At 38.7% G+C, this 14,562-nt stretch overlaps 1 protein-coding gene across 1 annotated transcript; it reads left to right on the top strand.

Moving 5' to 3' along the window:
- Nucleotides 1-1,638: 1,638 nt before the first annotated feature.
- Nucleotides 1,639-14,305, top strand: RXYLT1 (ribitol xylosyltransferase 1). The gene is made up of 6 exons (XM_005519315.2): nt 1,639-1,797; nt 2,195-2,374; nt 3,357-3,459; nt 9,060-9,374; nt 11,053-11,223; nt 12,270-14,305. Exons 1-6 carry the CDS (start codon nt 1,656-1,658, stop codon nt 12,685-12,687), a joined length of 1,329 nt encoding a protein of 442 aa, XP_005519372.2. The 5' UTR covers nt 1,639-1,655; the 3' UTR covers nt 12,688-14,305.
- The last annotated feature ends 257 nt before the right edge of the window (nt 14,306-14,562 follow it).

Genomic DNA, 14,562 nt, shown 5'->3' with positions numbered 1-14,562 from the left:
GGAGACTTTTCAGACACTATTTTTGAGATGGTCTATAATCCAAACTCCTCTCAAATTAATCCTTCTTGACCTTTTCTTTTCAAAAAAGAAATGTCATTTTTGTAAGAAATAAACTGCATCTGTGTGGGAAGGAGAAGTCTCTAACCATCATCCAAAGCAGTGAAGTTGTGCAATAGGCAGCCTGTGTTTCCAAATGATTAAACATTTTTCATTCTTCTTTGCCCTTTGTAATTAATTTTTACTACCATCTTATTTCCCTTTGGTTCTATGTTTATCATATTTTCATTATCATATTCTGTTTTAAAGTATTTGTACAAAGATTTTCCTTAAATTTTAGCAACTCAGCACACAGATACAGTTACTGATATAGTCTAGAAAACATACTGCAGTTAAAACTGATAATATTTTAATATTGATCTCTACAGATATCATGTTGCTGGTCTTTCCAAAGTCTGTGACTGCACCACTTCATTGAGCATTCACACAGATGTACTAAGCTAGAAAGACAAGAGAAGTCTTCATTTTGAAACCATTTATGAGATGCACTTTCCTAAAGTTATAAATCACTCTAGCCAAAGCAATGTGGCCATGATGCCTAACAGAAATAAGTGTATTGATGTGAAATTTTGCAACAGATTACCAGTAATATTGACAAGTGTTATCTGCATTATATGTAGGGTTTGAAAGGGTAGAGTTTCAGTAAATAAAAGGAGCTTAAAAGAGAGAGAAAAACTTTTTAGCAGGGCTAGTAGTGACATGACACATTTCATTATGAGTGTGGTAAGACAAAGAAGTAGTGAATGTCCCATTCTTGGAAGTGACCCTGGGCTTTGAGAAACTGGGTCTAGTAGGAAGTGTCCCTGCCTGTGGCGGGGGGTGTTGGGACTCAATGATTTAGAAGGTCTCCTTCCCACTCCAACCATTCTGTGATTGCTGCCACTGGGGTCACCAGGGTCATCAGGCTAGACTTACAGTTCAGCAAGTGTATAAGCAGTTAAATTAGATTAAGGATTTGGTAAGATGACTGTAAGCCTATTTCAGAAGACCTTCTAAGACAAGTTACATTTCTGTTGGAAACAAGGAGTGGTCCATTCAACCAATTTTAGTTCAAGGTCAGAGCAAGGTTTAGTGTTCATAAGGGTAAAAAATTGATCAAGAAAAAACCCACGCAGACCCAGAGGAGGCCATGGGTCATGCAGTGCATTACAATCTATACTTTTCTAGACTTTCTCCTTTGGGTAGGTGAAGGTCACTGTGCTTTTGGCTACAATTAGGGTCACGGTGTTTGTCTGCAGGCAGAGGCTGTAGACGAACACCATGTCTAAAGGTAGAGGCTTTACAGAAGCTGTAGCGCCTAGCCTTAAGGACTCGTGGATAGTCATTCTATTTTTCTCTGGAACGTGAGTGACTGATCTACGCAAGCTTTCCCCGTTATAATAAAATTCCCATAATCTGACTGTGCTGTTCATCTATCAGTTTTCAGCCTGGTTACAGCTGCGCCGGCAGCACTCGGGAAGCTGCGGCCGGGCAATGCCATGACACCGACGGCTCGGAGCCTCCTCGGCGGCGAGCACGGCCCAGGCCGGCGGGCGGAGTCTGCTCCCGCCCCCGCCTCCCGGCACCGCCCGCCGGGCCTTCCGCCCACGCCGGGCGGGATGCGGGCCGCTCGCAGGCGGCTCTGCTCCGCCCTGATCGTCGCGTACGGCCTCTTCTCCCTCTACGCGGCCTACACCGTGTTCTTGCGGCCGCGCCGCCCGGCCGCCCCTCGCTCGCACCGGGACCGCCGCGGCCCTCGAGGTGAGCGCGGCGGCGGGGCCGCTCCGAGCCGCCCTGGCCGGCCTGGCCGCGGCCGGCGGGGCAGTGGCGGCGGGGTTGGTGCGGGGCCGGCCCGGCCCGACGGGCGGCGCCGGGCGGCGGCCTCGGAGGGAGAGCGGGGCCGGCGCCAGGCGCCTCAGGCCGTTCCCGCAGGGGGGCCGTGGTGGCACCGTGCGGCCCGGTGGCGGACAGAGGGCGGCGGTGGATGTGGTGGTGATGGTAGCCATGGTGGTGGTAGCCATGGTGGTGTTCCCTGCCCAGGGCTGAAGGATGGTTGTCAGGTGCAGCGTGAAATTACGAATTTGAGGAAATTCGTTGGTCTTCCTAAAGCTGTGAATTTTATTTATTTATTTTTTTTTAATGTAAATCACGCTTTTAGGTTTCACAGATCATGTTGCCTTGGGAAATGAAGAGTGGAATCCATGGGATGCGGATGAGAAAAACGAGCTGGCTGCTTCTCAGCAGAGATATGAAGCTAATCTTAAAATGATAAAATATGCGAGGTCTCACCTAGAACAGACCAATCTTAGAGTACAGATCTGGGGCAAAGCAGCAATTGGTAAGCAGATGTAGTCCATGTCTACTGGTTATTTAACCATTCTGGTATAACACTTTCTCTCTTTCCTGATGATTAAAATTTACGTATATGATTCAATAATATGCATATTGGTACATGAGGGCTATTAAGGAAATCCTAGCTGTTACTCAAATTCATAGCAATATAAGAAGTTGAACTCCAGTTTCTTTGTATCAGTTCCTTTCCAGGCTTTTTTTCTGCATCTGTCAAGGAGAATGTCTCAGTTGGCAAAGAAACACAGTTACTTTTTAAATCCAGTCTAGTTTCCAGTATGATGCAAGGAGAGGCTTCTTACTTGCCTAACCAGATTATTTTTGTCAAATTTACACTTCGTGAAATAAAGCATCACACAGTGAGAAATAAAGCATTTTCTGTATTGCAGTGTACTGTAGTACTACTGCCACTGATGAACTTGGAAATTCTTCTGTTGTGGAAGATACTGAGTTTCCCCTCTATACAAACTGAGAGCCAAGGTCTTCTCAAGCTCTTCAGCTGCTGCTGATGACATCACTCTTCTTACTTTGGGTTTTTTGTAAATGCTGGGTTTACAGTTAAACTTTCATGTAGCATTGTAGAGCACATAGGTATATTACCTGGTATATTACCATCATAAAAATAGGTGCATTTCACAAAAGCTTAAGAGAAGTATGCTTGTCCTTAAAATGCCAGGTAATATTTGCTCATTTTTAGTGGTATGTGTGCTGGGAAGAGTTGCTAACAGAAGCAGTAGTGTATATCTTCATCTGCTGATACTTTGTCAGCCAAAGAATCTTTTTAAATGCTGATGTGGAAAAAAATCATCTTTACTAATTCCAAGTCATATTATGCAAGAAGCTCTAACATTTTTTTCCCCAAGTTCTTATGTTGTGATGCTTTTTCGTTTTCCAGAAATAATTTTTTTTTGGAGTGTAGAGTAGGCAAGATCTGTACATTCAAATTCTTCAACATGTCTTCATTTACATAGGTCTTTACCTTTGGCAACATATTTTTGGGGGGCACCTTGAGCCAGCTGATGTGACTGCACAGTGGAGAGAAGGAAGCCAAAAAGCAGGAAAAACATACTTCAGGTATTGTTCATGATGTTGATTTCAATTGTGTAAACTTTAACAAATAATTCATTGGAAAGTTAAATTAAATAATGCACTGCTCAAGCATTATTTTGCCTATCTCAGAGTTGTGGTTATTTTAATACAGTGGCAAATACTTTAATTTTGTAATGTTTTGATAACTATGGAATATGCACACAGCTTCTCATTGAAAATTACCATTTCTACATGGAAACACATGCTTGATAAATCTAACCAATTCTAGACCAAACATGTCACTGTTAAAAAATAGAAAACTAGGGAGCAATTTAATCTGCTTTATGATGGCTTGTGTTATTAAAAAAAATACGGAAAAACTTAACAATGCTGAGAGAAAGAACAGCCAAGAAACCTCCGTGGCAGGGTCAGGATACAACCCCAAGAACAGTTGGGCTTGGGGGCTCATAGCTGATGAAGTCAGGCATGCATATGTGAGGCAGGAAGATGTCTCCTGCTATTTGGTTTCTGCTGTATTCAGGGAAAAGGGACTTGGCTCATTCATTCATAAATAGGAATGTGTCAAAACCATAATTTGTTTCTTTTTATAACAAAGGCTATCTGTGAGACCTAGCTTGTGGTTACCTACTTGATTTGCAAACAAAAATTTTGTATGGAAGGGAAGATTTCACTTAAAGCACTGTTTGCTTTAACAGTGGTGTTTGATCTGTGATCATGTATGTTTTAAGACTGTTGTAAAATATTTTATATTATTCAGTGAATAATATAGAGCTTTTCTCTGTGTCCCTATGTAATACAGTTTTAATGCTTTCTGTGAAGATACAGTGGAAGCTGAAGGATTTTTTTTCTATTTGGCCAGTTAGCCAGTCTGCAGAAGTAGGTCTCCTGCAACATTCAGTCCCTTGCACCAGGACTGGCCTGTTAAAAAAGTTTTCTTTTAATAAATAAATTACAAAGTTAAGGGAGTTTAACTTCTGAAACATGTGTTGCTTTAAAAGGCTCTTTTTCCCTTGCACAAGATGTGGTTCTAGTTGAAATATTTGAAGGTAGTGTTTGAAGTACACCTGTCGTTCTAATTGGGAACGGCGGGAAAGAACAACACGGACTCTCAGGGGAGTCAGAACAGGAGAAATCTTCTAGTTTATTGCTCTAGGCTTGTTATATAGATTAGTTCGTGGAAAGTACAGAAAGGAAACTCTTATTGGTCAGTAAATCACCACATCACCATCATTGGTCAGTGGGGTTCACCACCCCCTGACTTTCTCCTGCAAGGAAAACAAGGAATAGAAAACAACACCTGCAAGGCTGTTTTGTGTCCCTGAGGATTGTTTTGATTCCTCCTTAAAACTTCCCAGGCTGGACTTGAGAAAGCTATGCAGCCTGTAATTTGTACAGGCACTGTGGTTCAGATTTAGCATCCATATACGCCTGTGATTGTGAATTGAAAGGAGGTTTTAAGTGATCACAAAACTTCTAAAAATTATTTTGAATTGTTTATCAAAGTGTCTAACAGTGAGCATGGTAAAGGCTATAGAGTCTTTTCAGAAGAAATAGATGAATTTATATACTCTTCAACAGAAAAAGCTGTATTCCTTGTCTTCAAGTAAAAGATGATCCTACAAGTTGAGAGAATCAACTATGAATGATGCTACTGCATCTTGGTAGTCTCCTTGACAGAGCAATAGAGCTTTCAGTCCACAAATACAGAGAAAGGATACAGCTCTTTCTTTGAATATTAAACCAGTGCAGTCTTAGTGGCAAAAGACTTTGTTGTTTCCAGAGTCTGCCATGATAAGTTATCTTCCTGGTATTGACATGCGAATTTCTTCAAGCTCTTGCTTTTCACATTTATAACGTGAAAACAATTTGCTCTGCTTAATGAGTCTGCCACTTGACTGATTATGGTTATTTTCTTTCTAGTGTGCCTGTTTCAGATGATTAATAACCTCACATGTTTCCTTAGGATATGCATCTTTCAAAGAAAGACTTCTATACTTGCATTTAAATACCTTCTTGTTATGTTTAGATGAGCCAGGGATAATCAAGTCCCTATTTTAATTTCAACTTGGATGCTAGGCCCTATTAAAATACAAAGCTTAAGTTTAGTACCAACATAGCAAAGGTTGACTTTTGACAGACTAGTAGAAACTTGTTGTGCAAAGTATAGAACATATGCGATATAACTGTTATTTTAACAACTAGGCTTCTGAAATAGCTACTTTTTACTCTATTTGGAAATGTTGTGGAGAAGAATTATGTGATTTTGGTTTCTCACTGGTTATAAGATTTTCTAGAATTGTTTACTGCCTGGCTGAGGTAAATTATCTCCATTTGATTACTAGATGAGGCTAGAGGGAGCTAGCTGAGGTGACATATTTGGAGAATATGTGCTGCTCTGCAGTTTTCTGTGGTAAGTCTAATGATTGTTAAAAAATAGACCTCTGGTGAATGTTTTTAAAGAATACCAAATTTAAAGACAGAAAAATGCCAAAATATCACTTGAACACAGTTGCATGATTAAGTCCATTTTGTGTATATATATATATATATATATTTTTTTTTTTGATGGAGAATACGCATCTCTATTATAGATGTTGATGGGTTCATGTTTTCACCAAAGAAATTGCCAAAAAATACATAAAGTATCAGCCTCTGCATAAAATGCAGATTTTTTTATTTAAAAACAGGAGGGGAGAAGGAACTTCATAGCTGCGGATTTTAGTAACATCTTGGCCCATTCATACAAAAAGCAAGAGAGCAGGATTTAACACTTTCTCTGGCTTGAAGCAATTCATACCCTTCTCTTCTGTCATCTAGGAAGATGTTGTATAGCACAGAGTGCCAAACTTCTTACCTCTTTATTTGGTAAGAGCTTTCCTAAATTTCTATTCCACTAAGTCACACCCTCTCTATTTTATAAACATTCAGTGCTGCATTGCCTCAGTCAACCAGGAGAGGTTTCTATCTATCAAAGGATTCCACCTGGGATAGTTTCTAGAAATTTAGTTTTACTAAAACCCAGTAGTGAAGCTCTTTGAAAATCCAAAAACACTACATCCACTGGTTCCTCTTTATCTGTGTTCTTATTGACATGCTCATAGATCTTCATCAGACCAGTGAAACAGGGTAACTCATTTCGAGCAGTGCTTATCCTTATATGTAATCAGTGATCTTACCTATTGTTCTTACCTTACCTATTGATAAGATCAGTGATCTTACTGCTTATTACAGATTCTTCCAGAGAGGGAATTAATACTGACTGTTCTCCAGAGTCCTGTCAAGTTGTTTTTGTACATATGGTGTAAATACAGTGAACCACTTAGCAAGCATGGTGTTTTTTCATAGTGACAGCTGCATGCCTCTGCCAGCAGTTCCGCAATTCTGTGTTCCTTCAAAACTCTCAAGTGAATGCTATCCAGGTTCAAATCCTCCATTTGATATACTATTTCTGATCTTCAACTTTTTATTTCTTGCTGAAGCAAATAAGGTAGGTGTGGGAATCTCCCGTACTTTCCTGTTAAGCCATATGGGGCTGGGGGGGGAGGTTCTGTGTTGTTTACTTTTTGGATTGAAGCACACAGCATGTCTAGGCTTCTTATACAGTGTTTTTGAACAGTCTACAAGCTCCTTGAAAGTTTCTTGTGATTTGGACTGCTCCTTTTCAAGTTCTTTTCTTGTTTTTTCTTTCATTTTTCTGTAATTCCTTTATTGCATATGGATTATCTCTGTGCTGGATGTATTTATTATGATTTCTCCTGCTGCAAGTGTTAAATTTAATCATTGCTGTTACAGAATGGCTAACCCCTTCAGAATGAGCACTGTAGGACCCAATCTAAAACAGCATCTTTTTGTATGACTGTCTATGACTAGTAAGGAAAAATAAGGGCTTTGTAGAAAGCAAGTCATGTATTTAGTCCAAAAAATGTAACCTTTCCATATTATCTTTGATCTAGCCTTCATATGCATAGTTAGTACTGTTGGGATGATTCCCTTAATTTTGCAGTTTCTGTAATCTCTGTTCTGTTTCCCAATCCCAACTGAGTTCTGATTGGGAGTTAATAGTACAACTCTAGCATGGTGGTTTAATTATTAAAGTATGGGATTTATGAGACTTGCACCATGTTACTTTCCTCCCCCTCCCCTGTAATTTTATACCATTCAACTTCATGTATTCTTACACACAGGTCATTGCTTCCTAACCTGTATATCTTGTTATTGCCGTAAAGCTGTTCAAGTGCTGTGTCATAGAAAAAACCCTTTTTCCTGAAACCTCTTTTCAAGGTGATCACTGGACCTGTACATACTTAGTCCCTATTTTAGGCATTTCAAAACTCAAGATATCCTCTCTTAGGAATTCCAGTGATTCCGTTCTCATTGTCTGTTAAACTTTGGATTTAAGTCTTGATGTGACTTAACATTTAATGTATTAGAAGTCTTGATTCCAAGTCATGAGTCTTACAAATCTCTGCTCCAAAATACATCACTCACACCAAGCCAACAGCATGTTGGCTTAAAGTGGGTTTAAAATATACTTGTCTAAGGTCAGTTTGTTTGACATAACCTCACTGGAATAGTTTCTACAGCTTTTGTGGTGAGGGTGGTTTTTCCTCAGTAAGTATATTTGAGCTAAAACTAGCTGTTAGTCTCAGCACTTAATGAGTTAAAAGTCATGCTGATTCTAAATTAAGTTTTGCTGGTAGCTGAAAAACTAGCAATGCAGCAGACCTAGAAAACTAGCACTTAACTGGCTCCTAGAAAAAAAGATACTGTTTTCTGTCCTTTTTCCCAAGCTGTGTAACTGCTACCTCTTCGCACTCAGTCAATAATCTAACACACCAGGTAACTGAAGAGCAGGAACTGGCAAATACTGATTTATTTCATTGCAGTTTGTAAATGGCTTTTGTCAGATAACTTGCAAACGATTAAAGATTAAATGATTTTGCTATGTGACTGAAATTCTTCCATTAAATACATTGTGCAAGATTTAGAAATGCTATTTTATAACTAAAATGTTTACGTTTACTACTTTATATCAGAGCCTCAAGTTTGACCTGGGTCATACAACTAACCTAAGTTTACATTCAGATATTTCTTGTGTTATCGATTCTACTCAGTAGAAACTTAATCAAAATACTGAGAAAAGAGCTAAGCAAGACAAGCTATCACTCTTAATGATACCAGATTTAGTGTAGTCTTCAAGTTTTGGGAAGGACTCTCTCTTGTTCTAACACAGCATTCATTGGTTATTACTGGACTTAAGAAAATGTTTAACCTTTAGTGGACATCAAGGTGCACCCTTTTTTGAAAGGTGATTTACACACATTTTGAGGTCTGAGTATGGTATTAGTTCTGATTTATTGACAAAATACCTTATTGAAGTCAATCACCTTTTTCCTGAATAAAAATGAAAGCAGCTTTACTCCTGTGCTAAGCAGTAGATACTATCAACAGAAGTGGTTATAGTTGCACAGTAATTTTGCAGTATATTGCATTTAGTTTATCAAAGAAAAAATAATGGAGTACATACTCCGTTATTGTGTAGAAAGACTAGCTAGAAGATTGAAGTCAATAATTTGTCTTACAGAGTCTAGCTTTATTTAGTGTTGTATTTTGGTTTTTCCCAGCTTTCTCACCGGCCCATCTGTAGTTCCCGGCTACTTCTCGGTGGAAGCGGAGCATGTGGTGCTGGTGCTGAACGGGAGGGAGCCGGCGAAGATCGCCTACGCCACGCAGTGGCTGCACTACGCACAGACACTGATGGAGACCCGCAAAATCCAGCACGTGGCAGTGCTGCTGCTCGGGAGCGAGCAGTGCAACAACGCCTGGATTCAGCCATACCTGAAACGAAACGGGGGCTTTGTAAATCTGCTCTTTGTTACATATGACTATGCCTTTGTAAATGAAGAAGATATTTTCCAGTGGCCTTTAGGAGTAGCTACGTAAGTGCCATAGAAAGGAGTTGCAATTGATTAATTAATTGTTGTGCATGAGGTATGGAAAATATGACTGAGTGTTACTGCTGATGCCCAAAACAATTGTAATAAGTAAATTGCAGAACACAATCCTATCAGTCAATTTCTAAATCAGGCATTGGAGTCTTTGAAAGTTGCATTTAGCAATAAAAATGATAACAGGAAAAGAATACTCGTGTTTAGGAGACTTTAGGAAAATTAACCTGTGTCTCCTAAAGTTTTCTGTTTATTCATTCTTCAGTAGATTCGCTCTTGAGGTTTATCATAACTGCTGATGTAATATGTTCCAGTTACATGGAGATTCAAAAGATGTTTATGTAACTAAATAACCTTTTATTAGTGGCAGGTACTATTAGTTCAGGAAAGGAAGGAGTACTTTTTTTAACCTCCATTATGGCTCAAAAGACTTCTGTTTGGAGTTGTTATACTCCAGTATCACAGCAGTGTAAGCTGGCTTAACTGCTTGTTTAAAAAAATCCATTTTTGTTGTGCTCAAGAGCTCAGACTACTTATGTGGACTAAATAAAGTTTCAGCTAGATATACTACTTCATATAGATATATTACTTCATATTAGCAGAGTTTATAGTGGTTTAGCTACTTACCAGGGTAATAGAAGCTGAAAGGAATACAGGATTATTTTCATATCTTGTGTTGAATTTGAATTCAATATCCTGTATTGATCCAGTTGGCTCAACAAGCTGGAAAACTGTATAGAGCTTTTTTTGTATACAATTTGAATTTGTTCACAGTGTCTCTGAAATACACAAAATTTGGACTCTTGATGCTGTCAAAGAATTGATGGCACTGTAAGTTCCTGAGTGGAAAGATGTTGATTTTTGAGATACAGAGATTAAGGTGGCAGTTAAGAGAAAGCAACAGCACTTAAAGCAATAAGCTAGGGTGCAGAGCTGGCTGGAGAAAGATAAATTTGGTATAAAAATGGGGTTCCTGGCCTTTGCATAAAATGGCTGTAAAAAAATGGGGTTAAAGGCATTAAAATATGCCAGATTTTCCAAATAAAGAGAGAAAATGAAGATGTAGAATGATGCAAAAATATTTATCATGAAGGGACAAATGGTTATTAGAAACTAAGTGAATTAACATTCATCATGCAGTAGGAGAATGAGGGAAGGACTGCCCCATCAAATAATGTACAACAAGTTATTGAGGAGCCAAAAGATAAGAATATTGAAATTCACTCAGGTCAAGGTGAGATTTTGCACTGAGAGGTTACCAGTGGTATTTTCAGTAGATAAGCACATCCAGAGATCAAGGTAGGTGAGGCTTATGTGCCACTGTTAGCATTAAACTGGCCATTTCAGTCAGAACTTGAGGTTGCATCAAGAACAGCTTCTTTGGTAAAGCATGTTAGGACATTCTGTAATACGTACATGTAATATTTCTGATGTTGAAAGAAGATGTAAGTATTCTGGAAACTTTGCGAAGGGACTGATGGGGGCAAAGGGAATGAAGACATAATTTTAGGAGAGGACTTGAATTGGTTTACTTGTGGGTCGGTCTGTATAGATAGGGATTGGCAACAAGTAGGTGGGTTTAGTCTTAAAATATGATGCACTGAAAAATAAATGCTGCAAAATGTTTTCCTTTGATAATAGTTGTCTAACTTACACATTGTTTTTACAGCTACAGAAATTTTCCGGTTGTGGAACCCAGCTGGTCAATGCTACATGATCCAAGATCATATCTATGTAATTTCTTAGGAACAGTTTATAAGAATTCTTCTAGAGAAACCCTAATTGAAATTCTGAAACAGGATGGGCTTGACAAACTTTGCTGGATTGCAGCCAGAGAACAGTAAGACTTTAATATACTTCATGAAAAGATTGAGGTTTTTGTCTGGTTCATTATTACCAATCTTTTATTGAGTGTTAAAAAATAGTACAAATGAAGGTAATCAGTCCTGTAGGGTAATTGTAAGGTAATTAGTTGGGATATTGCAGAGACTCTTTGTTTAGGTCATCATAACCTAACTGCCTTCCTGTTATATTTTACATAAGGCACATTTTTAAATCTAGTATAGAAAAATCTCCTACATATATATATAAAACTATCAAAGACCATTTCTTACAAATATTTGATTATGAGAAGAAACACTTCTCCTGTATTTTGTGGAGTTTAATGTCTTTCTAGAGGAAGGAAGACAGCCATATTTTGTTGTGTTCCACATGATAGTGGATTTAATCTGTACAGCACAGTTGTTTTTGACTAACGAGAGTAGGATTCTGATTCTGTTTCTTAACTTTGAAAAGCATCACCTCTAAAATGCTGGATGGCAGGCACAGTGGTGCTCAGTTAGACCTTAGCTGCCCTGATGAAGAGTCTCAGGAGATGGACTGTATCTGTGACACAAAGTCTTATCTCCCAGACATACTGAGACACTTCAAATAGATGAATTCAGGTTAAACAAATTGCTGTGTGTCCTAGCTTTTGAAGAGCAAGCCTCTTCTGAGGCCAAAAAAAGTCATTAAAAAGTCCATTGTCTCCCTTTTTGTCTGTTTCTAAAGTGTGCTGTGAAGTAAATTGATGTATGCATCATCCAAGTCATGCAGAAGATTTGAAGTGGTGTTTCAATTTGTTTCTTACACTTCTAAGTATTAATTTCTGAAAAGGGCCACATATTACAATCTATTTTTAACAGTGACATTTTCAATACATTTTTAGAAGACTTTTAAAAGCAGTGAAGACTAAAAAGTAAAAGTCAATTGACTGTGTGTAATATAAAATTTTTACACTGATAGCTTTTTCAGTTCTATAAATAATAGAAATTAAAGCGTATCTCTATTTTTTCATTGTGGTACCTGTGAGAAAAATACTAATTTTCACCCCTTTTACCTTCCTAGGTGGCAGCCTCAAGAAACAAATGAAAGTTTCAAAAACTATCAAGATGCCTTGCTGCAGAGTGATTTGACATTGTGCCCGGTGGGAATAAATACAGAATGTTACAGAATTTATGAGGCTTGTTCATATGGATCTCTGCCCGTTATAGAAGATGTAATGACACCGGGTGATTGCGGAAATTCATCAATGTACCACAGTGCTCCACTGCAATTATTAAAAACCATGGGGGCTCCATTTATCTTTATTAGAGACTGGAAAGAGCTTCCTGCTATTCTAGAGAAAGAAAAAAAACTGAGCTTACAAGAAAAGATTCAAAGGAGAAAAAAGCTATTAGAATGGTATCAAAACTTCAAAGCATGGATGAGACAAAAATTCATTAATACTTTGGAAAATTCATTTTTGCCCAATGATAAAGGATAAATTGTCCCTTTTGAAAATCTATAATAGATGACAGCTTAATTTCCATTAACCTGAGGCAGCTTTTGCTTAAAAGTAACCTCACAGGACAGGTGCATTCCTTTTAAAGTCAATGGAATTGATCTAAGCTTGGCCAAGAGCTGCATTTGGCCCTCCATCCTTAATGATTTTCAGAGAGGTTGTTGACATAATAGGATGGTACAAGGATGACAACAATTTTGTTACTATTTTCAAAATTTCTATGTCGCTGTGCGACTTGATCAAGTTTTTTAAGGATAATATCTTTGAGCATGTGAATTTGGTAAAATCCAACATACGAACATCACTTGTGTTTGAAGAAAAGAGAATGGAGGGTGTATGGTACAGGGTAATTTATTAGAGAGACTACAAAGTAAAAGCATTATGACAAAGTTGCCAGGTTTATCAAATTCTGGTAAGTGCTTGTTTTGAAAATGTGAACTGTTTACTTGGTTGACATTTCATTTCCAGCAAAGTGACCATAATGCTAAAGATTCGGGAATAAAAATGTGTATTTCAAGGTAAAAATAGAGAACTCTTTCTTGAAAATACTTGATAGCAATATATTTCATCTTGATTTTCAGGTAAAAAATTACTTTCTTTAATTTCTTTTTAGTCTTGGGCCATACCTTTCTGCTTTTCTGGTCTTTAGTTAGCTGTTGTTACAGCTGCATATTCAGAACACCGGGCCTTAGACATGAACCTGCTTGTAGCTTATCTGGTTCCTCAAAATCTGCTGAAGCTCATCAATGCCAAAAGATGGCAGAAGTGTAATATGGTAAGAAGTGTAATGCATGTTTATGGTACTGTGTATACCATGAACAGTTTCAATGCTTTTTTGTTAAACCTAGCCAAAGCAATCTGTTCCTGTTCCTGAGTGTGAGCAGTTCCCTCCAGTGTGTTCTGCTGAGCAGTAGGACTGCACACACACCACTGCCATGCCAAAGGGGTGTGGTAGCCACTTCTGTCTGACCACAGCATGACACATGGGTTCATTCTCTCACAGGAATTAAAAAGCCAGTGCAACTGTACAGCTACGTAGATAAGACATTTGTGTACTGTCTAGTTCTGGAGTATATATATCACACAAGAACACTTCGCTAGGTAATCTAAATTGTCTGTCTAACATGAACTTTTGTAACTTACCACCCACACATTTCATCTGAGGTGTCCTGCAGTTGCAGTACAATGCAAACATACTCCATTCAGCTGAGACAAAGTACAGCAGTGAGTTGATGAGCACTGCTTGTAGGTGCGCCTTGTTAGACCAAATTCACAACAAATGTCCGTGCTTAGGATCTGAAGCCCATCAGTAGTACACAGCACCCAAGGGTTAGAGGAAGCTTGAGTATCTACAGTAATCATGGAATGCTTTGGGTTGGAAGGGAGCTTAAAGATCATGAACCTTCCCCTGCCATGAGCAAGGACACTTCCCACTGTCCCAGGTTGCTCAGAGCCCCATCCAGCCTAGCCTTGGAATGAATCCAGCTTCGTGGATGAGGCGTCCACATCTTTTGTGGACAACCTGTTCCCATGTCTCACCACTGTGTGACAGTGCTGTACTTTTCCTCTAGTAGAGTCTTTATTTCTAAACAAGCTACAAAACTGCAGAACAATTACTTAGAGCACTGTTTCTCAACTTGTCAGCAGGAGATCCCTTGGCACTCCTGCAAGATTTCAAGAAGCTGCAGAAAACAGCTCTGAAAAGTCTTTATCAGTCAGCTGACTTTTGTTATAAAAGAGGATGCAGCTCCTAAAAAATTCATAGCATGCAGGTTGAAGTCTGAAAAGCAGTTGAGTGTTACTTGGGTCATCAGCAAAAGAAAGATGCTGCTGTTGATGTGCTCATTTCTAAGTAAA

Source organism: Pseudopodoces humilis, chromosome 5, assembly GCF_049639895.1.
Source record: "Pseudopodoces humilis isolate 2021_Gansu_Grassland_sample_001 chromosome 5, ASM4963989v1, whole genome shotgun sequence".
NCBI lineage: Eukaryota > Metazoa > Chordata > Aves > Passeriformes > Paridae > Pseudopodoces > Pseudopodoces humilis.
Note: the sequence above shows the minus strand (reverse complement) of the source record. Positions and strands in the feature narration are given on the sequence as shown.